This window comes from Neolamprologus brichardi, chromosome 14 (assembly GCF_056152115.1).
Source record: "Neolamprologus brichardi isolate AB-2024 chromosome 14, ASM5615211v1, whole genome shotgun sequence".
Lineage (NCBI taxonomy): Eukaryota > Metazoa > Chordata > Actinopteri > Cichliformes > Cichlidae > Neolamprologus > Neolamprologus brichardi.
Window position 1 is genome coordinate 16,736,944 of NC_142117.1, and position 26,009 is coordinate 16,762,952.

Below are 26,009 nucleotides of genomic sequence, written 5' to 3' on the forward strand. Positions count from 1 at the left end.
TCGACCCAGCTAAGGTGGTTATGAGTTACTGATAAAAACAACCACTGCACTTGTATGATGCTAATTAATGTTTATCATCCTGGATGTTGGCAGTTCCTGCTGTTGAAACTTTGTCATGTGAGGACAGTGTCTTGGTAATTAACTTGTCCTTTATGGACTAGGCTTTGAGGAAGATCAAGCACTTGAATTAGAGCACAGCTTGTGTTTATTTCCTCTTGTATAAGGAAAGAACTTTAGTGTGAAGGCACCGCCTTATAATGTTCCGTTCCTATCTTTAACACTTTTCTGAAGACGTTAGATTTATAGCATGTTTGGTGAATAGTCATATAAAGCATAATCTTTTTGCACTTGTGTTACAGATGTTGTTGCTAAGCCAGAACCCTTGCAACCAAATAAAGCTGCACCGAAATTAAACAGATTGATATCGAGAACAAATGAATCAAAGTTCAGCTGAAGCAAGTTTTATTTCAGAGGCAACTTAATTTAGAAGCGGATCTCAGCACAAACTGTAGGTTCTGCTGAACTGTGCTGAACATTACCTGTCAAATCTGGGAGAGGGCGGGGGAGGTGAGAACGAGGGAGACAAGAGCCTAAGCCTTGTGGGAGACAATTTGAATCTTGACAATTAGTCTCTGCTGTCGCTTGGTTTGATCTCACACTGTGAAAAATGTTTTCAGGAGCTTTAATTGTGTAAAGAGCACATTTTGGAATGCTAATTAGAAACCTGCTCCACTCATTTTTCAGGGTTAAATCATACATTCAGAAGCGAGGATGATGCTATGATGGCAAGCATTTATCACAGACGCATCATTATACATGGTGACAAATCAGTTTACATGTGGGATGACTTCCCTCTCTGACTGCATGACAAAAATGAAGAAGGCAAACTGAAAGAGTTGCAAACACTAACAATTGTTAATCATTTTTTACCCCCACGCCTGAGTTGGCCTGATCGTGTCGTGCCCGCTCTTGCCATGCTTGCCTCTTGTGGTGTGCATAATGAAAAGAATGGAGCCGTCAGTCATAATGGCTCTCTAAATAGCATTTTCTGCTTTATTAGTCATACTTAATGGTGTTGAAGGGGTTGTGAGTGATGCAAAATCCCTTTGTTCAGAGCCCTTCTCTTACTGTGAATGCTTCTTGATCGAAAAAAGATTCCCTGACAATTGAGGCTGAATGTGTTTTACACGCTGGGCTTACTTTGCCTATTTTAGAGGGGAACTGTAGATGTTCTCATCAAAAAGATTGATGGCATGAGCATGGAAATAAAAGAGGTGGATACAGTTCGCACAGTACCATAACAGGCAGTGCCACAGCAGGTAGGTAGATGGACCAAAAAAAGGAGGCTCCATTCATTTTAGATAGACGCCGCCTGTTGCATCAGAACAAACAAATGGAAAAAAAAAGAAAAACAGTAATACAGCATCAATCCATACGCTGGATTACTATATGTAAGTAAAAATGGAAACCAATTATAAATATTCACCAGAGCCAAAAATGAATGCTTGATTTTCACACTGTTAGCCACGTAGGTATTTGACAGTGTCTTGACTCTACATGTGAGAAATGCCTCATATTTTTAGAAATGCAAGTTTTAAGCTGACCCTTTGCCCACCGATATTTTTCACAAAAAAGGTCTTCACAGATCAGAATAACAGAGAGAAGAAGAAGTGGTATGCTTACGCTGAATGTCAATTGTGACACTGGTCTCCTTGCCGTTGGGGACTGCCTTGTTGGAGGCTTTACAGATGATCTGCTGACCTGTCTCAATGTTGGAAGGCGATAGGTAGAGTGTGCTTACGGTGCTTTCCCTCTTGCCATCCCGGAGCAAGGTCTGCAAAGAGGGAAGAAATACAGAGCAAAGTTAAGGCAGTTCTGTGGATGAATGCTTAAGCCTCTAAATCTATGCCAAGTTTGTTTTGTTGTTCTAATGGATTACCATAGTGGGACCTTGGATTGGCTTTATCATAATCAATAAATAGAACCTGAGCTATTTTTATGCTGAGCAGAGTACTGAACTCCAAATGCTGCAGAATCCGAGGGATATTGGATTGTATCTTCAATAGTCCCAATTCAAGCTGGGATTATAAATTGTTTAAGTGACGCACAAACAGAGAAAAGAGGCGGAAGAAACGCTTTGCTGGATAAGCTTTGATGGAAAAGGTATAAAATTGTTGCAAAAAGGCAGAAAATTTATGTATACACAAATCTACTCCCTTGGGGATCCAGAGACAAACCCTCAGAACACTGTAGCCTGTAGTTTTACTGCAAAGCAGATTGATATAAAAAAAAAAAAGTAGAAATATATTTCTTGAGTTTGCTTTTGTGTGTCTGGAGAGCTGCGCTCTAGTGCATGGCTTGTCATACTCCACAAAGGAAATCAATCTTCTTTTCAGCGCTCATCCTCTGAGCCCTACATTGTGGAAGCCATCTGGAATCAGTTGGTAGCGCTCAGTAGCTCTCACGCTCCCTCAAACGCTCAGGGGAGGGCTCTGGGAGTCTATGTTAACCAGTGCGGGACAGAACAAAGTCACTGACTAGAACAAATTGCTTGGGCAACAGGGCACAGTGTGGTCAACCACAAAGTCAGGATGCATTTCCCTGCCATCTTTTTAAAGCAGGCTCACTGTTGCTCTGCATTTCTTGAAGACACAAAAAAGACCTTCCTATTGAAGAAGCCCAAAATATTTTACTCCTACGTTGACCAGAAGAAGCTCAGTTGACTTGCTTTACTGCACTGGAAACTTTGGTTTTACCTCCCAAAAATACATCCAGTACTTGCCCTTAACTTTGTATAATTTTGTAGCCAACCATTCAATAAGAAAAATACTGATGATCAGATCCTATATCTACTCAGCCATTAGTTAACTACTGCAGGCTGTTGAGATGATATTTAGATTTATAAGGTATGCTGTTTAAATGACATAACTACAACTTTGCAAGTTTTTAGTACTCTGTACTAAAATGCAACATATAGATTCCATCTACCATTACCAGTACCCATTAATAATAGTCCTGAGTCAAACTGAGATTCATTGCCAAAGTACAAACCAGTGGTAATTATCCATTCATCTCTGCACTTAATGTGAACATTTTAATTATCTACATTTATGCTGTCTTTCTCACTTAAGCGTACTATATTGTAAATAGCATGATTAAAATGTCATGGAAGTTGTAAAACCTCATGGCTAGGCATTTCCAGGAAAAGAGTCTGATCAAATTAAAATACGTCAGGGAACAGTATCTACTAAACGCGCTTGAGATTAGAAACTCTGTATTACTGATGCGGGAAAAAAAAGTATTCTCTTGTAATGGGATATTAGATCTCTTGCATACTTGTGGGAAGCCCATTTGTATGTGAAGAACCATGTGATGAAATTCATAACTGTGCATGAGTCACTTCTAAAGCAGAACACATTGGCTGTCAGACGCGGGATATGTCAATGTAATATCCTTTCTGACACAATCAGGATTGTTTCCCTCGTCGCTTTGGACCTGTCTGAAGTCATTAATCTTAGAAAAGGGGTTAGCTGGCTGCAGCATTGAATTCAACACCATGCCACATTATAATTTGATAAATTTTTATATTCATCTCCTAAAGCCATGTGAAGAATATTTTTACCATGGCAGGAGATGAATGACAAAATAACCGGACTGAGAGGGAATGAATGCTTTTTTTAAGCTATAGTTACTAGGTACTAGGTCATTTCTGACCTCCAGAGGGTTACAAAAAAGGTGAAAATTGGTTATTAATAAATGTTAGCTGGAGTTTCAAGATGGGCATCTTAGTATGTCTTTTTTTCTCTCATTTTACTGGGGTCTAATATTTCCTTGCTTTGTAGACTAATTTGGTCTGGCTTAAGTAGGGGTATACCGTGCTTTCTATGGCTTTCATTTAAGAGACAGACAGCCTTCTTTCTCACAAAAACAGCATCACAGCTAGATAGGCCCCTTGCCAGCTAATATAGCAATACCTACATAAAAGCTAAATATAAAGCTGTGACTGCCAATCAAAGCTTTAACCTAACATGAAAGTGACTTCTCAGAAGCAGACCGGTTTGGAAAACAAGCATGCAAGCAAACAAAAGAAATCTACTCAAATAGGTTGCCTGAGAACTGAACGATGTCCAATAACAGCTCAGCTAGAGGTGTTAAGTTTATATCCATAGAGACTGATGATTGCAGCTCTGAGCATGTTTGTTTGATGGAGAAGTAAAAAATCCAAACTAACAAACAAATAAAAGAAAATCATATGCCAGTGGTTTACGGTGCTTCATTAACATAGAATAGCACAACCCCAGTACTGAGACCAGGTTTTAAGGTCTGGATAGAGTGCGTCGACCAAATTATTCAGAAACAGTATTGATAACAAGGGAGAACCCTGACTTAGAATGAATTCAGACACATGTCAAAATCACGAGTGTTATAAGTAATGCATATCCCAAGTGAAACATAACTCTGAGCAGCCAAATGTATCTAGGAAAGAAAGTAACAGTCCATACTGAAGACAGATCACCTCAGCATAAAGCATAAAAAATTCTGGAAGCTAATCTTCCCCTAAGTGGCTGCATGTAAAAAAGAAATGGGTAATGGAGAGAAAGAGAAAGAATGAACTATGAGCTTTTCTTTAGTGAGTGGTTTCAAAAAGAATACCCATTTAGTTAACTAGTCATTAAAATACATGAACCTAATTAATAATTTATTAAATAAAACTTGACATACATACCAGAAAAGTTCATCTACTGTTAGTCCGAAATACTGTGATTACTCTGAAGCTCTCTTCTATTTGTATTTTTCTCAAATTGTAATACATGTAGCCAAAAGCAAAATGTTTTTGTCATTTAATGTCATTTAATATACAGTTAATTTAAGTGCAAAGGTTTATAGCCACCTCTAATTTTTTTAATGAAGTTATGAGCAATAGTTCTCCAGACATTCTGACGGTCTTTCACAGTTTCTCTTTGGACATTGGCTACTTTTTCCACTCATTTTCAGTCCAGTTCTTGTGCCTGACCATTTTCAGACCTTTGCTTGTTTGTTAATAATAAATGAATCATTCAAGCATAAATTGCTTTTTCTTCCTCTGTACTCAAGGAATTAACCAGTGTTGTGTCTAGATATGAAACTTAGCAAAGAACCAATTTTAAATAGTATGTGCATGTCATAAAAACATAGAATTTGTTCCCATTTCTTTAGTCCGATCTAAAAATCTCAAAGATAACACAGTATGAAAGGCACAAAATAGTATTTTTGTATCAGCAAGGAGCTATTAGTTAAAACCTTGGTATAGCTCCGTATGGTGTGCAGTGTGTCCTCAAAAAAATTGAGGAAATTGGAAGAAAGTTGAAGACAAAAGCAGATGCAACCGGCCTAAGATAAAACTAAACTCTATCTAAAAGCTATGTACATAAGAAAAGGGAAAAAAAACTGAGCAACAGTACAAGTTAATAGAAAAACACACAACAGAAAACTATCAATTATGGATTGACCTTCCCACAGCCCGGATCTCAAAATTACTGAAACAGTGAGATCATCAGTGAACAGAACAGACATAGCACAGGACAAAAGGCAGCCAACATCCAAAGTTACAAAGTATCCCGAAGACTACTTACATAAATTGCTTAAGAGAGTTCAGGCTGTGTTGAAGAATAAAGGTGATCATACCAAATATTGACTTTTAAACTCGAGCTTTGTACAAACTCTGTTTTTGCCTTATAAACTATATTTCCATGTATATTTGTTTGTTTTTCAATCAATTATTTAATCTTTTACCCATTTTCCTAGCAAAGTATAAGAGAATGAAGGAAGTCTCGAAACCTTTGCATAGTACTGTATATAGATATACATTTATATATAATTTTTCTTAATAAGACAATTTACATGCAATTTGCTACTTGTCAACACCAACATAAACTTAATTAAAACTGGAAAATCTGGAAAATCATAAGAAAAATTAAATTACATTTTTTGACATTAAGATGACCTAATTAAACTTTGAAGGCATACCGAGTGATGCTGGTAAATGTACCGTGTAAAAAATATATATAATTGTTATTTTTCTAATAATTCTTCCAAAATTACTTTGACCTGATCAAATTATTTACATTCAAACAGTTTTCCATTTTTAATCTACACCACAAAATGTTCCTCTTCTCTGGAGTTAATTGCACACAACTTGGCACGATATGAAATATATACTTTTATTTATTTTGTTTTTTCACATGGTAACTGAGGTTAAGCAGGTTTCTTTTACTTAACTCAACTCATTGTTTTCAAAAGCTGTTGAATGCAATTAATTGAAATGATCTATATTTCACCTTTACTTTTAATGTTTAATAAATGAGGTTAATTGGATAGTCAAAATCTTTTGAGATCTTTTTAAAATGGAACCAGTGATTACGTGTGCAGTTGAAACTAAGGAGCCCTTTGACTTACATCATTCCACCTGTCTCAAAACAAAAACAAATGCGACACAATAATGCTCAACCAAATTTTAATTAGTTACTTTATTTGTAAGTATTTCCCTTCCCATTATGCAGTGAGTGTGATGATTAAAATACAATAAAGGGCTCTAATTACACAAACCTCCCATGGCTTCATGAGAAAAAAAAACTCATAATGGAATAAAGGGACAGTAAAAAAAGCAGCTGTGTTAAATATTTCTGAGGGTTGAAAAAAAAACAGACAAAAACTAACCCTAACCCTGCTAACACTGATATTATCAACTTCATATGACCTTTAGCACCTTTACCTGGCATTAAAAGGTGACAAAGCAGAGACTGTATACAAAATGGTGTTCAATGCGCCAGAACAAGAATGGCTCATAAAAATATAATTCCTTCCTTTTTTTAGTTATTTTTCCCCCTTCTACCACTGAGATAATCCTCTATCTCCCACTCTCAGGTTGCTACCAAAGCACATAGTGAAGAATGACTTTATGGTAAGGAAGTGCATCATGTTCTTCAAAAGATTTGTTGCACCATTCCAACACAAATGTATCATGGAGCAAATTTGCACACCTCCTAAGCACAGCTCAGACCTTGAGGCTGCGTGTTACAAACAGCCCTTTGCAGTTTTCTGCTGAGCAGCTCCACTGGAGCAGATGGGAGCTGAGAATTGAGCATTGTTCAATAATTTACTCAAGCCCAAGCAAGTCTTGACATTTGAACCACTCACCTTACTTTTCTCTCTAATTATTTGGGGTGCCTCCTCCGTAATACACCACAGTTTATATTTGCTGAAAGCTACCCTCACTAATGATAAGCAATGCATCATTTCAGTTGCTCTCTTCCATGTGAGAACTGACATGCATTTTTTGCCAAGCGATGGCGTTAATCATACATTTTCTCTTTAACCACTGGTCCAGTAAATAGTTTGCTAAGAGCTCGTGGAAATGAGGTTTTGAGGCCTTTAGTGGAAAATTATCTTCGGGTCAGAACCATCATTACTTTTGACATCATCAGGAAAGCTATTTCTGTGAATCCTCCACCACATCTGCTCACATTAGTCCTCTACATCTGTGGGAAATGAGAAGACCATCAGATCGGATGACGATGATGTAGTCTCCCACACTGCTCTTTGGATCCACAAACGAGTCATGTTCTTTTAATTGACCCCCCCAACCTCACTTCATAATGTTAGGCAATAGAGATAAAAGAGGAGAGACACACATCATTCGCCTTAACACAGACATGTGAGCATCCATCAGCAACCAGCACAGAATGTCCCCATATCTGCCTTCGCTCTGAGAGGAAGTGAAGGCAGGAAGCGCACTCCCCGCCCAGTATTAGCAAACGGCACCTCCAGCAATCACTTTATTCAAAACGGCCTGGTGCTGTACCACAGTCCAATCAATGGCATTTATATGCTCTTTGAAAAAAGCCGATAATGGGATGAGGCAGTACAGGGAGCGAGGGAAGGCGGGGGAGGTGTTAGTGCTCTAAAGTGCCGAGTCTCTTTATGTCCTTTGTTTAAATAGAAATAGAACATGACAGTGCTGAATGGACGATTAGCCTTAAGGGCTAATGTCAGTCAAGAGTCTATGGGGATCAGGTGATCCAAACATTGAGCTGGTGTGAATGGGCACTGTTGTGTACCGCAGCATCAAAAGCGAGATCTGTCATTGAGACTCATACTGTGGCATGAAAAGGTTCAGACAGATTCCAGCAGCGAAAGGGACATCGTCGAGTTTTTTAGGGTGGTGGGATAAATGCCACTGAAGGAAAAGATCTAAACACTGAAGACAAACGCAAAGCCATGGATAGCTCTGTGATCTCACCACTATTTGAGTTGCTTTGGATACTGGAGGGAAAAAAAAGAAAGGAAAAAAAGCCGTATTTTAGTAATTCAAACGCAATTGGAATTTTCAAGGGACTGCATTTTTAAAAGCAATCCATCCATCGGTCACTCGGCGGAAGGGTAAAATTGGAGTAGAGTATAATTTAGGGAAAGAAAATGTTAATAATAGTAAAAAATAATAGCAAATCAAGTAATATATATATATATATATATATAAAAATTCCACTCTTGTGTCATCACGTCATCAACAGCCCTTTTCCAGCTGGTCTGCATACCTGGAATGACACACACCTCTATGCTTACCTTGGAGTACATGGCCCCATTAAGGACCTCTCCATTGCGGATCCAGATAATTGAGGCCGCAGGTTTGGCATTGTCAGCATGGCAGGTCAGATTGAGTGGGTCACCGGCCCTTAGGCTTACAACTGGCCCTCCGCTGATGACTGGGTCTTCTGGAGGAACTATTGATCAGAGACAGAGGCAAAGAAAGACAGGCCGTTGGTAAAATGTGCAGACGTGAGATCAAGCTATTGTTTAATGTGTGATATATTTATGCTGATAGCAAAGTTGGGCATATTGACACCCATATAGCATTGTGATCCAAAAAGTTCCAATGACCCAAATAACACAAAACTGCAGAAAAGTAATGCCTTCTACGAATTCACAGCAAAACCCTAACTATATATCAGAGTTAGTTTCCTTTTAATGGGTGCACTTATGATGCCAACAGGGGACAAAATGCTAGTTCATTGTATCAAATTAGGTTTCTTCAGAAAACAAAACCTGCAACTAGTGTTAGGTGTTCATTAAAGGCAATGACTGCAGAGAAAAATGTATTTACCACACACCTAATGGAAAACTCAGTGAATGGTGTGGTTTCAAAGCAAGGAAAGCTTTGCAGACTGAAGTCCCAGCATGACTCTCTAAACAACAATAAACTCTATCATCACTCATTGCAGACTCAGCACATATGTGTCAGCATTAAACGTAATTCAGACACACAGATGTACATTTCCTCCCTTTATTTCTTACTGTGTTGACAAATACAGCAGAAGGACAAAAGCAGTGCTACAGTGTTGCATGTGTCTCTAAAACACTGATCAAAGTCATATTCCCATTTTACCCATGAGCTGATCTGTTTTCTCACTCTTTTTTTATAAGTGAAACTGCAGTGAATTATTGATTGACCTGAGTGCTCATTACAATGCAGATCTGGGGCAAGATGAAATCAAAGGCTGCAGGCAGCTGCCATATTCCCGTGCAATAGCATCATGATTGGAAGAAAGGTTGTTATGGGTTAGATTTATGCTGTCAAACAGATGTGAGAAGAATGAAACCAGAGAAAATGCAATTTGGGTTCTTTCTGGACATTGAATGACAATATGTATAAAAGCACTCTTTAATGGCAACATTAGGTCTGGATGGCGTGCACTCAGCTATGCTGCTCTGTTGCTCACTCTTTAAATAACTGAAAAAAAATGTTATAACTTAACTTAGTTTTAGTTCAACGTTGCTAAATGTGTTTTTAACAACACCGCTAGTTAAATCTCAGACCCAGATAGCTGCATTTACAGTGAGAAGAACATTGTATTCCCTGCATATATTTCTGTTTATTTCCAGCGCCGCATTTTAGACTCACTTTTGTTTCCCACTCAACACTCTATTAAATTAGACATAATGCAAAACAAACCCTTCCGACTGAGCTTACTACATTCAGTATTCAGTTGTTCATTTTGAAGCAGTTACAGGAAACAGGTTCTCATTGAGGTTAGTGGTAAATACTGTTTATCAGAAATATACTGCGCACAATAATAAGGTGACTATTTTGGGATTTTTGTCTGCAGATCCCTTTTAGATACAGCAGGAAATAATCGAACAAGAAGAGGCGGCGCTCGTCTTGTACTGTGGCTTGGAAACATGTATTCACTGAGCAGATGCAGTTTTAGAGTTTTAAATTGCACTAAACAAAGACCAATTCCTATGTTGACAAAAACTTCTTCAAGCTGTGTTTGCTGCATTTTAAGCTGTTGTATTGGTAAAATGGTCACATATCTTTGTAGTTTGAACACACATATAGAGCCTGGTCATAAGGGTAACACAGCACTCCTGTGACAAAGACGTGCAGATCTTGGTCTTCATGCTGTGGTTGATTAGTGTAAGGGTAGATTTATGCTACTGTGGCTAATATCATTGTATTACATAACATTATTGATTAAAACATGGAAATGGGAAAAATCTTTATTAATCAAATAATCTGCAAGCATAACCATCACTACCACTTTTTTTGAGTAAATAAAGGCTTATTCAGACCAGCGTGGGAACAATGACGTCTGTACTCTGGCTAGACCTAACTCTGACCAATCAGACCAGGAAAACTGCTATTTCAAAGACAGTTCAGACTCACTGATTCCTATTATGTACTTGAGTGTGAAAGGCAGTGTTAATTCTGGCTGGCTCCCTTTCATCTGTACTTCATTAATATGCGGAGGGTTGGGAGAGGTAGAGGAATCTCAGGTCAGCACAAGCAGATAAGACAAGACAGTGTGCTGATCTAGGCAAGTAAGAAAGAATCTTTGTGAGAATGTGGTCACCACCTGGTTCTTTATCAGCAATTGGAGCAAGGTCAAAAAGATCACTTCATGTTATTCTTTTGCTAAGAATAGAGATTCAGCATGGCATGCAAATGCGAGAGAGAATAAGAGACTGAAAAAAAGGCAGCATTATGAGCCTGGACTATTCCAGAAAGCTCTGCCATCTGTCAATAAATTAAAAAAAAGTGAGGCTCAGTAATGACACTTTGACTGTTGATTGCAAAAATACAAACCTACTGGTTTGCTGGCAGAGTTCCTTTGCACATATGACTGAAACATTAATTAAATGACAAGCAAGAAGGTTTTATATGGAGGGGGGGATATAAGAGCTATTAGGAATTGCCAAGATTCTTTCGCTAATCGTCACAACAGCAGCAGTAACAACCTCGATCAGGACAGGATGTTAGCTGCTAATGGATTTAAAAATGATAGGGAAAATTTTGGTCCACTCTCCCATACAAAATAGTCCCAGTTCAAGATTATATCAGGGATACCTTGACTTAATTTTTTTTTTTTTTTAAATGTTTTGAATCATGGCACAACAATCGGCTATATTGAGGTCAAACCGCTCACTTGGTCATGGGCTCTCTTCTCATTCAATCATTCTGTTGCTGGCTTATTTTTGTGTTTTCAGCTATTGTATCGTTGCACCATTCAAACCTTTCCTAAACTTCAGGTCAAAACATTTTTTAATTTCACAAAAATTTTCCCTCAGCGAGCCCATGAAGGAAAGCCCCTCTTTCCTTCAGTTCGATCAGAGAGACTTTGCTGTTTGTTTAAAACATGCTACCAAGGCCTAGTTGAAGTTGTGGTATGTTTCTCTTAGCACACCTATTCAGAGTTTTCCTTGTTGTGAACATGTGCTGTTCCATTACTCTTGGCTCCTTTAGAAATGTTTATGTAGTTCTTTTTTCCCAGTGATTTACATATCTCCGTTTTCGCATAAAGCTGTGATCAAGTCATTACCTGGACTTTCTTGGAAGTGATGGACTCGGGCTTGAATAGCACACATTCATGTAAGGTGATATAAAGCTTAAACTGACTGAAGTCTCACATAAAAGGTCTTTTGCGTAATGTTCAAGGAAACTTTCCTCTCTTGCATACGTTCTAACAAATCAGTTTTCTGTAAATAGGTAGCTCAGCCAGGGTCATAGGGTGATTCTAGTAATGAGTGTTGTTATACTCTCCCAGGTTGTTTTAGTAAATAACTGTATGGACCCTTTTGACCTTTTTATAGTCCCAGTTGTTTATTATTCAGCTTTACGTATTCCTCTGAGAGGTGCAAAGTGGACCGTGCAAGAGGAGTTTCATGCATAGTGCCGTTACATGGAAGAGGGAGTCGCAGCGAAAACAGCACTGGGTACGGTTTTAGGTCATGTCTCTCTGGAGGGATGCTTGCCAGGAAAACACAAAGGGTAAATGGGGAATATAACAAGGAGATGACGGACATGCCTGGCTGCCTCCATCCAGCATACCTTTGTATCTTTCTGTCCTTCAAAGTGTTTGAGGTCTTATGCAGAGTGTGTCAATATGGAGACAGTTTGTGACAGCCTGGGCTGAAATTCTTGGTTGTGTTAATAAAAAAAAAAGCCACAACTTGTGATCATCGCCACTAAAGGAGCACGGAGAATGTTCTATTCAAAACAGAAATGCAGTTAAACTTGGCGCAGAGGAATTGGGAACATCTGACCAATAACCTAGCATTCATTGAATATATAAATGACCAAAAAATATGATTAAAATAGATCTTTCTCTTCATCTAAGATCTTTCACTGATATCGCCTTATGACTGCCAGGTCTGACAGTTATACAGAGGCCAAACCTTGAACTTGAATCAGCCATCATCATTACTGGGCTGTTTGCAAACTCGGCAGTCCCTAATGGTTCTAAATTAGCTCTTTACTGCAGCCATTCGATGGACTTGGCATAAGTGTGGTCAGTGGTACAGATTGATCACTCCTCTTTAATTACAGGGCTGACTCATTGCAAACTCTGCTCCACTCTGTCCGTTTTTTTTTTCTCTCGGATAATAATTTAATCCCTTTCAAGGCTTTCTCAAATTTGCATCCGTCTGTGCAAATTTGCTGGCGTGAATTCACACGGACATCAACTTTTGCAGGTATTTCGGTGATTACACGTTTAATACAAATAAGCAGACGACTGATTGCTGAATTGCCACAAAGCGGTTTGTTTTACGCATGTATTAATCAAACATGCAGCATTGGCAGTGGCTGCAGCTCAAGATTTAGGTAAAGACTAACTGTAAGATACAGCCAGTTCATTACTTTCATCATTTGAAAGCTTTCTTTGGGCCTGATTTGAGTGTGTGTTTTGATCCGGTGGCTTCAGATCATAAATGTCATAGTGGGTTCTAAGGAGCCTTTTATTTATTTCTGGGATAAATCCAAATTGCTCTGTCAAAACTCACATTCATTTACCTCATCTGATGCTTCATAAGTCTCAGGATTCGTTTATGTGCTTCGCATCGCTATAAATGTCTGACTACATGCCCTACCTTCTATCAGAGTGAGTGAAAACAGACAGCGATGTCAGAAAAACATAGAATTCAGTGAGATCATTTACTGGTAGTGTATAATCAATTAGACCACAGCATATTGATGTGTAATTAACAGTGAAAAGCAGTAAGTCTGTCAGCTCCAACAGGGGCTTGAATAAACCCATCGGATCATAAAGCTGCCTTTTGTCTCATGATACATATGAATTATCCAAACACTGGACATAAAGCTTGAATTTATGTGATAGCATGCACTAGAGTTAGCTCGTGGTGATCCTGCTGAGTTTTTAGGAAACCAGCACTGGGAGAAGTCCTCCAAAGCAGTGAAATCTTGTGAGCACCCCAGCTTTCCAGGAGTGCGAGCAAGGAGGAAAAGCAATTTGGAGGCAAATGAATGAGAGAGCTCCACATAAGGTGGCTGGACGATGTAGGGGAGGGGAAGGCTGGCAACGTGTTAGCTGCGCTTCAGCGGACGTGTCCTGAACATCAATGTGATTCCTGACTTTCCTGTCTATTCCAGAAGAATACTTGCACGGGCTGCCTGTCACCCTGCCGCGACAGCTTGCAGAGTTTGTGATAGACAGATCAGGAAAAACAGAAGAGTAGAAGGTATCCACCCAGCGCAGGGTGGATACAAGAGACATGTGTGGCTCACTGGCCCAAATCACCGGCCCTCTTCAAGTGCTGTCATAGTACATCTGTTTGGAAGCAGAAGATCTTCAGCCATGACTGTGCACATGCATGAGACAGGAGAACAAGTAAGAGTGAATAAAAATGAAATGAAAAGGAAAATAAGTGAAACAGACAAAATGGCAGATTGCAGTTGCAAAAACAACAGCACAGCACTGATTTGTAGAAAATCCATGGCGCCGTGGTGGAAATATGAAATAATAAGTTGCTAGAAAAGACAAAGAAGAGTAAAGAGAGTAATGAGAGAGGAAGAGGAAGAAAGCAGCTGGACGCCAATGGGACAGTAAGGAGAGATGATCAAAAGGTGCAAACTGACTAATTTTTGCTAAATTTGAATATGTACAGTGTAGAAACACAGCACGAGTCGGCATCATGATCTCTGCGAACACTGCCAAATAAAATGGAGGGAAGGAAGGATGAAGATGAGATGAGGAGTGGGTAGATGCCAGAGCTGTCAGAGATGTGCACTGCTTGCTCCGTCACAGCGCAGCCATGTGCAGCCCTAAGCTGCTCTCCACAGATTGGGAGGGTGCTGACATTGCTTCTCACCACCCAGCTGAGTTGTGCTCTATAATTACGTGTGTATTATGTATGTATGTTTGAATTTAAGGAGTGTGGTGTGTATGTGTGTGTGTGTGTGTGTGTGTGTGTGGGGGGGGGGTGTTAGGCAAGGTCAAAATCCAACTCACAGTTAAAAGTAAAAACTTTTCATTCAAAATTTCTGGCAGTTATCAGCCCTTGTTGTTATATTTTCTTAAGCCAATCATTAGTTTGCTGACAAGAATTACAGTCAACTGAAGAAAACTGACTCGCTGGGTAGTGCGATGCATTCAAATTAGCTCAGCACCTGTACACAGTTGGTACTGTTGTTTCGTGGCACATGAATTCATGTCATTTCTTCTCCTTCTGTTCAAATGCTGAGAAGGAAAAAAAAAAACCCCAGCAAAAAACCAAACATCCTACATACAGCCTGTCTGCCATGATCGCACACCTGCTCACTGCCTCTGATACCATAGATGTAGTTATTGTCCCATCTCATGTTGCAGGAAAAGGCAGTGTAATGTGAATGTTACAGTCAAGTTTTCTCCCAGAATGGCTGCCGTTTAGGACACCTTATCTCTCATTATACTACTGAGATGCTTGGCTAGGCTTAAATTACCTTTTGTAAAAGACAAATTGGTTACTTACAAGGAAATCTGCAAAGAATTTAATAAGGGTTCCTCAAAATGTGGCTCAAACAGCAGTATCCGGTAAAAAGGATACTGATATGGCTGACTTCGGTGACTGTAACTTTAACCTTTAATGAAGAATCAAAATCTTAATAAAAGAAAGATCACGTGCAACTAATACAGAAAATACAGGTCTTCTATATAAGCTTTTACTTGCCCTTGGACTTACTGAAACATACTTCAAAGGCAGCACTTGAAGCTAAAATGCACATTAATAAACAATTATTTGTGATAATTTGTGGGGTTTTTCAGCACAAAAACTTCTAATTCTACAGTATCTTTCTTTTCTTTTCCTTTCTTTTTTTTTTAGCCCTGCCCTCAAAGTTCATTTCCATTACTAAAAAGATGGCAGTGTGATCCTTGAGAAATAATAAATTCAGACTTATCCACAGAAATGGCTGATTCAGCTTTGGCAGTTGAAAACAACAATAACAAAAGATACCCTTGGGCTTTTGTGTACATGAATATTGTTGCTGAAGCATGGGCCCAAAACATTAACAATGCAGGAAAGGGAAAACAAATATCTTGCACACAATGGTTCATTCAAATGGCGTGCTATCAATTATGTTTGTCAGACGACCAGCGTAATATTGCATTTATGAATGCTTTTCATTTCCAAAGATCTTCTGCGGGGGCTTTGAATTTCAACCGCAGCACCAAACTGCACATTGGTTCTTCCAGAAGTGAATCAACCACATATGGTTTAATTGTAAATGTAAATGTTGAAATGCTGATGCGCAAATATGCAAGATTAATAACAGAGCTTATATTAGGAGAAAAAAAGGTCAAAAATGTATCTTATTGCACACTCAGACAACTATTTAAGCGTAACTGGATAAACCGTAAAATAAAGGGTCACATTTCAAACTTGATACCAACACTTGGAAAGATATTCAGTACTATTATCAACACATGCAAAAAACAGAAAAGGCAAAACAGATGTGAAGAATACCAATCCTTGCACGGCTCTATAGCCATGTTAATTTCCTGTGCTTTTGGTGGCTTGCCACCATGTTTTTGTTGCCGATCAAATAGAGCTGTTAAGGTAGGCTGTTGCATTTTCTGTCTAGCTGCTGGTAGACTATTCTCTGCTTCAATCTGTTACAAAAAAAGAAACACAGCACCCCAGTCTTTCTTCATAAAGGTCGGGGTGCCAGTCTTGAAGCTGCTTCGCTGAGTCTGTTGCGCTACTGTTTAAGTGCTCAGCTGATAGTGAGAGGAGGGGCTCCGTGCCTGTCTGTCTGCACCACTGCTGTGTGAAGCTGTGTGTCAGCTGGAGGAGGCGACGACAGCAGCGCTGGTATCAATACCGTTACAAATGAGTATGTGATCCCATAGTTCTTTTCAGTATCCGTTTAGCATCTGAGTACCAATTTTTTGACATTATTTGGTACATATGGTACATAATAAACAAAAGTTAAGAACCGTGATATCCAGAGACACCGGCGTTACACAACAAGTGATGCAACATTTCTGAATGGGGGGGATTATTTTCTACTACACAAAAAGCTTTGTAACTCTTTTTTATTTCCTCCAGATAACGTCGACATCTTAAAAAATCTCCTTTTTTTTTATATCCATGCTTCAAGCCAAAAAAGAATCTCATCAAGGTTAATGGATGATCAAAAGAAATACTTGAGAATAGCTGGTGATGATAAATGAACAATATTGGGCCTAGTGGTCAGGCATTTTTATCTTTTGAGTTTATCTTTAGTAAATTTTAATGAACAGCTAACAGTGAACAGTGTGCCAAAAGCTCTTTGTTTGAGTTTACAAATTAACAGTGTCCTTTTAAGACAGGATTCAAAATTAAGAGAACTAACTAATTAAAGGAATTCAAGGCTGTCCATTAAGTAGGAAGGATTCATTAAGTGACTGGGGGAAAAAAGGAGCGAGTAAATGCAGATGGTGACAAAAAACCCCACTTAAAATAAAGACTAAAATGTCTGTCAATAAATGGCACTACAATTCATTAAAAGCATATTTCTTTTGTGTAAAGGATTACCACAATCCAGTTAATTTAAAATAAACCAAACACCTTAGATAAGTTTTTCAGCCAAAGACCTTAATCAAACAACAGTGATCCCACTTCCTTTCATTCCACCGGTCCCCAACCAAAGGTAGAAAGATTAGAGCAAAGGTCTGGAGAGGTGCCAACTAGCTGCAAGGGATATAATTAGCCTCAGGGGTCTTTTTTGGACCTGAAACCCTCCATTCTCTTCCTTCATGACTAATTCACAAGACCTTGATTCTCCTTTGGCATCTGAGAGTAAGCTTGCAAGCCATGCAAACTCTTAAGCGCACTATCCATTTAGTTGCCAAAGCTTTTCGATGAAGGGACTTCATTACCGTTTATAAATGTTGATGTAGTCAGTCTTTTTTAACTCCCTTACTCTTCCCCATTTAATTATTGGCTGAAATGAATAAGAGTGAAGTAAAGGCTTTTCTAGTGAATAGGTGGGTTGTTTACATGTGTAGTTTTTACAAGGCCAAACTCAGTGAAAAGAAAAGAGAAAGAAAAGACAGAAAACTTGAAACATGCAACTTTATTCTTTAGCAGTATGAATATTTGTGTTCTGTGTTTCCAAAGATATCAAAGTTAAGTGTTGAGAAGTTACTCTGACATGGCACATGGATGTATATGGGCTGAAACTGAATTATAAAAGATGGAGAGGAGAGCTTTAGATTTATTCTGCTGTCAATTTGGAAATGGAAGACTTTGTGTGCGCGTGTGTGTGCACTGGTGGGTGTGAGGATGCATTTAGGCATAATGCATATATGCCTATGCGCCGTATTTGTGTCTGCGTGCTCGCATATAGGCGTGTGTGTGGCCGTAGCTGCCTTCCAAGTTGATAGACACACTCTGTCACCGCTGGCAAGTAATTGACAGCTAGGAGTTTGCAGTGACACAGGCCTTGCATATATTTCCTCCATTACCTTGTGTGTAGATCAGCCTGGAGTTCTCCCTGGCAGCACATTGTGGAGTCATTGAGCTTGGCAGGGGATTAAACAAACACCTACCATTCAGGCTCATGGGGAGGTACGATAAACTCTCTCGCTCTCAATAAGTCAAATACGAATAAAGGTGTTCCCTTTCTCGTAGCTTATTAGCTAAGATAATACAGTTCACCCAAATGCTGCTTACGGTTGAAATTTCAGGGTTAGAAAATAGTGCTTTGTTGCTTTAATTTACTTGGAATATGCCAAGATTGGACCACATGGAGTACAGTGGGGGGTGAAATAAAACTGAAAGTAGAAAAATATTTGCATCCACTGCTTATGGCATCTGTGTGCTCCCATATGAGCATCCTTTCACTGAAGGCAGCTTTTACCTAGAAAATTTCCAAGGCCACTAAGGCTAAACAAAGTGGTGTTTAGCATCATATTAAAGAAATAATACATAATCATAAAGAAAAGCTGGCAGCACAAGAATATTAAAAGTAATGATTTTTTTAAAAAAAGAAAAAAGAGGAAAAATAATGGTAAATTAAAAACAAATACAAAATAATAAAGATTATAAAGGAAGAGAAGGAAGAAATGATAAAACATTATTAAAAAAAAACAAACAAATAACTCAAAGTGGAAGCAAAGAGAAAGCCAGCGTATAAAAATATGTCTTTAGAGGGATTTAAAAGGCGATAAAGAGCTTGCCAATCTGATCTCTTCGCTGAGGTTGTTCCAAAGAGCGGGTGCCCTGATAGAAAAGGCTCAGTCACCCTTGGTCCTCAGCCGAGATTGTGGGATGGCCAGCGCAGCCTTGGCTGAGAACCTCAGGTTACGACCGGGCGCACACAGTGTCAGAAGATCTGAGACATACTTTGGTGTGAGCCCAGAGCTGGCCTTGAAAAACATTATTAAAATCTTAAGATCAGTTAATATTAATAGGTAACCAATAAACCTATTCATTGATTTATTTATTTTGGTTTTGTGTCTGACTGCTGCACATGGACAAGCTTGACGATGTTGATTTAGACAGAAAAATGTATTATAGTTTAATTGTAATATTAGCATGTGTAACTGCCTCTAGATTTCATTTGGTTACAATTTGATTGTAGAGCAACAACCTTTTTCAGACACAGGGAATAAAGGGAAGTTTAGACATGGGTCCCAGCTTTGTGTGAATATAAAATGATTTGGCTGAAATTTGTCAGAGATTATTTTTTATACATTCAACTAATAGCATTGTATTTATATAATTAATAATTATTAATAATTAAGATATTATCATTATTATTTTTGAATAAGTCATTGATCATTTTAACATATGGTGCCACTAAAAAAAGAAATAAAATATAAAACACAAACTTCCCAAAAAAACCAAAAAATCCAAGAAAAACCAAAAAACCCAAAACATCTTTACTTTGTCTCTGTAAACACAAATCCACCGAGCTAGAGAGTCGGTCCTTAAAAACCTGCTTGTGGAAAATATGATGAGGGGAAAAAAACTTTTAGCCTTGAGTAGCATGCTATCCCTGGCTCCGTCGCTGAACGTCTGCCTGAACCATGCACATAGTGAAAATACTGCCCGAAGCAGCACAACCATAAAACACAACAAAATCATTTTTTTCTTTTTGTTTTGTTTTATTTAAACAACTGAAAAATTGCCAAACAGCAGATGGTGCTTCTCTATTGGTCACAAGTTATTTTGGAACATTTTGTTGTTGAGTGCAGCAGCAGAGCCCATGCTAGATGTTAACAAGCCAGCTAGCTAGCATTACCCAGCATGGTCTTCAGTGGTGCCATTTTTACAAATAGGGATTTATTAGTTTTTGGACTAATTTATGCCTCAACCGAATACTGTGTTCCAGTAATGTGTTGAAAAGAGCTGTGGATTACTAATTGTTCCAAAAAGTTGAATCAACCTTTTGGGGATTTTCTTACCTAGATGATTGAGCATGCATCAAAACATTACTAATTTTTATTATATATTAATGAGTGAGTGATTAAAACTGTGACTGAGTTAATATAGACCTTTTTCTCCATACTCTAGACCAGGGGTCTCAAACTTAAATGAGCTGTGGGCCACTGCTGGCACTGTCATCTCATTGGAGGGCCTCTTTAGTGTTCAAGTAGTACAAAAAAACAACCAAACAAACAAACAAACAAGAAAACACCCTCAAATATTTCTGAAAATGTAGTGTTTTGTTTGTGTTTTTACATTTCAATTATTGTTTAACAACACAAAACTGCAAACGTGAACACACTTTTTTTTCTCACTCTTAACTGAAGCCTTTCATTGAACTACCAAATAAACAAGTTGGTACTCTCTTTCTGGTCGGACACGTGGCAGCACTTCTGCTGTCATTTTGTTCGTATTTAACAAAATAAAAATGCAGACATAAGTGTACACATTAGCTTTTGACTGCTAGTGAAAATTGTTTTCACAAACAACTCTCTCACTGAACTAACACAACCAATCCCTCAACATGTTTGTACTTTCTGCTCATATTAAATCATTTGTTTGTTTTTTAAAGAACTTATTTTAACACTGCACTAAAAAAAAAGTAACTTCAAGGGCCAAATCGCATTATATTTCTTCACGTCAATATACGGCCCACACTAGGGGTGACATGGGCCGCAAGTGGCACAAGTTTGAGATCCCCGCTCTAGACTGTAGAACCTTTAAGTGGGAGGCCGGTGTTATAATTCAATAAAGTTGCTTGAAAAGCCAAAGTGGAAGTTTAATGTAGGAGAATCATGCATTAAAATGGGTATTGCGTCCAGCAATAACATCTTGAATTGCCTGTCGGGCTTTTTTCTTTTTCCCCTAATGTCCCCTGAGTGTGAGGTCTGATTGCAAAGTTTCTAAGAAGATCTCGATGTTAGAGCATCTGAACTTTGAAGGATGTGAACATGCACCCTAAAAAGGAAAGCAGTAGATGATGGGAAAAGTGCAGTCACACCAGACATTTTAAACTCTGAAGAAGTATCCATAATTATTCACTTATATCCATTTGCAGGGAGGGGGCTTGTGCTGCCAGAGAAACATTATGCTGCAATTTGTCTTCCCCTCTCTCGTTTTCTCTTTCTGTTTTCTCCCCTACAAAATCGTTAGTTTCACTTTTCATTAGGCTGAATCAATATGGCGGATGAGTCGCTAGTGGTGAGGACGTCAGACATCCCACAAATTCCCCACTCTTTTCACTCATTCCTTCCTTCGCTCTCTTGCTCTGCCACCGACTTGAGTTATCTATTCGGCACTCACCTACTGAGGAAGGTTAAGGGAAGAACGCTTGAAAGACCCAGGTAAGAGGCGTGAGCCAGAGGTTGGACTAGAGCTACCCAATAAGGCAGAAATGAAAACACTGAATGATAACCCAATAAAGTTTAATTAAGAGCCTGTCACCTCTCAAGCTTATGGTAATAATGGAAATGGAGGCTGCATGCCGAGGAAGGAAATTAAAGTGGAAATAAGGTTCTGTAAAAGTTTCGTCATATTGACACTGTCTGCCAAATGGGAAAAAGTTATCACGGATTCCTTATTCCCTTTCAAACGCTTAAATAAAGGATCTTTTCTGTTCAAGATTCGCAACATCATTTTTTATCATGTTTTGGAAAACATCACATGAAATATTAGTTTTGATTTGTTGCTGGAAAGTGGGAAGAAAAAAAAACCCTAAAACCTTTTTAAGCATTGAATTTGTTAGTGTTGCTTTGAGCTCTGGTTCTATCCAGTGCTTAGGTTCAAGAATACTGGGATTTAATACATGTATACTGTTATTACACTATCGTATCAAATAATTGGAACAAAGGTGTTTACTTTGTTCTACACATTTCCCTAAGTTAAGAACTGATAGTTGACAGATTAAAAAGAGAGAAGCCAGTGCTTTTTTTTTTTGTTTTTTTCCCACAAGCCATTTGCAATCCGGTGATTGGAGCCTGCTGGCGCTGGTACAGTGGGTTTGTTTGGAGTTGCCGTGTGCTCAGTGTTGACTTACCCAGAACAGTGAGGCGGGCAGGACGGGACCTCATGGCAGCCTGAACTGCCTGGCACTCAAACACTGCATCATCCGTCAGTTCAACACGCTGGATTCGCAAATGATGCTCCCCTGAACCATGGTCGCCAATCACTGTGTAACGAGGGTAGCCTGCAGTGCAAACACATTTGTCCGTTTGAAAATGAAAATACTGTGCACTCGCCAAAAGCAAGATGATAAAATGATTATTTTTAAAGCTTTTAATAACAAAATCATTTTGTAAAAAAAGGAAGAAAAAAAGAAAACACTGCTTTGTTACCTTTCACAGTTCAGCCATTAACATATTAACTTTAACTGAGCTGCAAAAGCATGTAATTTAGATAACAGAGAAACTGATTTTACAATGACTTTATAGGTGAACATAGCTTGAATGTTAATTTGTTACTTCACTCACAATGCATTTTCATACATTTCCATGTTTTTACAGCACTCCTGCCAATTTTAAGGAGTAGCTGTAGCATTCAGGATAATGATTTTTTTTTCTTTTTTTTTTTACTTCAGCTATAAACAGGAAATAGCTTGACTTGTTCCAGCAAAGCTTTCTGAAATGATTTACAGCTTAATAAGGGAAGAATGGAGAACAACATCCAAGAGACATGGACATTTTGCACAAGTCAAGAGAGATGGTTTCAAAGAAATCGTCCTCAACTATTATCGAAATGTGCACTGCGAGTGTTTAGCGGCACGCGTCCCTCGATGGGGTTAGATGAGCAAGAAGAAGAATGAGTTTAACTGGGCGGCTCTGTGGGGTATTTTCCGCATGCCTTTGGATTTGCTCGTTTCCTAAGATAGATTCTCTTTTTTTTTCATGCCCCATATTTTTAATTACTGTGGATACAGTGCTTGGAAAACACGGGGAATGTGTGTTTATACAAATTAAACTCCCACAAATGCGAGTAACTTCCAGCTGAGAACTGCTTTTTCCTCCAGTAGCGCTTATAGAAATATCATCGATGAACCTTGAGGAGTGAATTGGAGAGTTTTACAGGGGAACAAGGGCACTCCAAACATTGTGTATTGTAACAGGAAACTTCACACTTTCTGCTCACATACTTGGAATTTTTGTTCCAAAAAAAAAAGTTTTGGTTTCTTACCAACAGATTTTTGGGAACAAAATATGGATTTTCCAATAACAACCACCTTATAAGTTGAGTTCACTTCAGCGATCCATCAGAATCACTATAAAGGGTTTGCTCTCTGATTATATGTTTTACTAACCACAGGGAACATAACAGACTGGGCAGCCTTATAACAGCTTTTAAGTCCTTGAATTTGTCTACTGCAAAAGCCCATCGTATGCTCAAAGTCCAATTACTGATGGTTGCTTCATTGAATCCAGTAGCCTTTAATAGAGCATGAAGTGGGCCTCATTATATGCTGGTGGGGTGAGTTACAGCCGATTAAACTACTTTCTGCATTTCATCTTCCAACATGTAGCTTTTAATCTTGTGGGCCTATACACTGGGAAGAACAAAGGACAAAAAAATGCCTAAGTATAAGCAGCACAACCAGGCAGAGGACACAGGAGAAGTTTAAAGACGTGGCACGCTAACCAAGATGACCAAAATACCACCAGCTACTGTTCTGAGGGAATACTTAGAACGCAGTTGATAAATGTCTTTTTTCTTTCAGTTTCATATGGAGGAATGGCAGTAAAAAAAAATGCTGTACATACAGTTAACACAAGCCCAATCACACATCGATGAATAGTATTAATAACCACTGCCTGAAAAGGCGCTTTCTACTTTTCCACACTCAGGAAAGAAATTGTAAAAAAAACAGAAGCTTAAATGAAAGGATGCACCATTATGTTCACAAGGTCACCCGGAGACCCATTTTGCTTCAGTTTTATGTTCACTGATGAGATTCAAAGCAATAGTGCCATTTTGGATCACAAGGGTAATGATCATTGCGCAAATCTGAATTATGTGACCTTGAGTTGACTGCAGACTCCACAGCCGAGCCTTAACTGCACCCGGGAAACAAGATGCACTTCACAACTTCGCTTTGCTGGTCTTAATTGTGGCAAGGTACGAGGCATGCAAATTTCTGTTACGCAAACAGATGATCTTGCCAATTACCTCATCTGTGCCTCTGGCAAACTAAGAATAATTTCGCTGTGTGAGGACATGGCTCCGTTCCAGTTTCATCTCCGTGCATCAACCGAACCCGAAAGGAATACAATTTGCATTTGCCGCGGATAGTAAATGACAAGAATGCGTCTAATTTCCAAACAGTATAAACATGCTGAAATGTGTTTTTGTCATCTCATAAGCACCTTGATCATGTATTTTGCCAATGTGACTGAAGTTATACTGACACACATGAAGACTGATCACCTCGGCACATGTGACGCGGGTCATTGATCTTAGATCTCGGGGAATTTCAAAGACACCACGCGTTACCCAAAGCAAACAATGTAAAATAGGCCCATTAAGGAGTAATGAATCCATCAGAGGAGAATGGATTTGTCTTCGGGCCGAATCAATGGTGACCGTGCGCTTGCGCGTGTGCGTGTAACTATACAGAGACTTGAGGCGTGGCCTAGTGATTTATGGCGTTTACCTAGAGCACATTTCACACAGTGTAAGCACTGGGGGATAGAGAAAGGTTTTGCTGCATCTGTGAACAGATGACCGGAGTGTTCAATTGGATCTCATGAGAGGCAGGAGTAGCACCTGCTCGCATCTAAAGGTCTGCCATCAGTCTCTTCTCAAGAAAGCGTCCTCCTGGAGTATATCCACAAGTGCATGGCAAAACATATATAAACACTTCCCCGTCCATCTTGCTCTGCGTGCACACCGGGAGAATTCACTTATAGCCGCTCTGCCCATTGTCGCTGTCAAGTTGTGCAGCAGTTACATATTCATGGCATTGACTGGCATGTGGAGCTGCTGTGGGGCTACTTCACTTTTCTTTAATTAGAGTGGAAAAGCATGGCACAAAAGGGAATGAAGAGGAAATTCAGGGACAGATAGGAATCATTGGCTTTTGTGCTATGATTTCTCGCACTGAATGGTGAAAGAGTTCTCTCAGTTTAATCACTGCTCCTGTGAATGGAAACAGGTCCCAGGCGGAGCACGCTGCCAACGCAGCTTCTTTCTATGAATACCCAAGCAGACCTATATTATTGAAATGCTCCATGCAACATTTCATTCGTCGCACTTTTTATGTATACAGCTGCCAATTTCCTTTCTTTGTGTACATCTTGCAATGATGTACCATCACTCGTTTACTTCTGCATGCGTTACTTGTTTAGGTAGGCAGGAGCAGCAAAAAAAAGAAAAAAAGAATAAAAAAGGGACAGCTGTGGAGTGCTTTATTTTGAAAAAGTGTCATCTGCTTCAATAGGAGGCACTCAGCTCCTGTCCGTATCACAGGGTTGATTTCAGCAACCTTTCCTCCCCCGACAGGAATCTATTCCTCCTTTATATAAAACCGTGCACATTTTTAAACTCTCAAACTCTACACATCGGGCCTGATCATTCACCCAAACAACAGGAAGAAGAGAGCTGATGGAGAAGGTCAGAGTTTCTACATCCTGCCCGTGGCTGGGAAATTATTTACAGATGCGCTGTTAAAGAGTGATCTGCTGCAGTTCTCCTCGGTGTGACGACCCGACGTTCTCTCTTTCCTCTTTTCTCCACCTTACTCCAACTTTACCCATTCTTGAAATGAGATTTCATCTTGATCGTTTTGTCTTGTTAAA

At 39.0% G+C, this 26,009-nt stretch overlaps 1 protein-coding gene across 6 annotated transcripts in view; it reads right to left on the reverse strand.

The window, feature by feature from the left end:
• The window catches only part of kirrel3b (kirre like nephrin family adhesion molecule 3b), a 164,667-nt gene that overhangs the window by 42,625 nt on the left and 96,033 nt on the right, over nucleotides 1-26,009 (reverse strand). For all 6 annotated transcript variants that reach the window (XM_006804632.3, XM_035913835.2, XM_006804633.3 and 3 more), the window contains exons 4-6: nucleotides 22,262-22,411; nucleotides 8,602-8,759; nucleotides 1,684-1,834 (exon numbers count right to left, since the gene is read on the reverse strand). In XM_006804632.3, coding sequence (XP_006804695.2) covers nucleotides 1,684-1,834; nucleotides 8,602-8,759; nucleotides 22,262-22,411 — 459 coding nt within the window. The remainder of the gene's footprint in view (nucleotides 1-1,683; nucleotides 1,835-8,601; nucleotides 8,760-22,261; nucleotides 22,412-26,009) is intronic.